This window comes from Cystoisospora suis, assembly GCF_002600585.1.
Source record: "Cystoisospora suis strain Wien I chromosome Unknown contig_3586, whole genome shotgun sequence".
Lineage (NCBI taxonomy): Eukaryota > Apicomplexa > Conoidasida > Eucoccidiorida > Sarcocystidae > Cystoisospora > Cystoisospora suis.
The window spans coordinates 3,578-3,829 of NW_027156381.1; the positions used below are offsets into that span (position 1 = coordinate 3,578).

At 49.2% G+C, this 252-nt stretch overlaps 1 protein-coding gene across 1 annotated transcript in view; it reads right to left on the minus strand.

Moving 5' to 3' along the window:
- The window catches only part of CSUI_006940 (uncharacterized protein), a 7,600-nt gene that overhangs the window by 3,566 nt on the left and 3,782 nt on the right, over positions 1-252 (minus strand). Inside the window, exon 5 of the mRNA XM_068067090.1 lies at positions 33-215. Within this exon, the coding sequence (XP_067920927.1) occupies positions 33-215 (183 nt within the window). The remainder of the gene's footprint in view (positions 1-32; positions 216-252) is intronic.

Genomic DNA, 252 nt, shown 5'->3' on the forward strand with positions numbered 1-252 from the left:
AGAAGAAGAGAGGGAGAGGAGAGACTTCTTACAGCAGTACTGAAGACGAATTTCTCTCCTTTCTTGAGACGAAATCCATTCGACCAAAGCTCTCCTTCAGAGGTCCCGACATCCTCGATATGAATCGATTCGCCGCCTCCACCGCTAGCTCGATTCAAGAGAGGCCCAACCACAACAGGCCGAAAGGGCGCGTGTCTCTGAATACGAAGCTTACCCTACGAAGCATCGATGAGAGACAAACAAAAACAAACA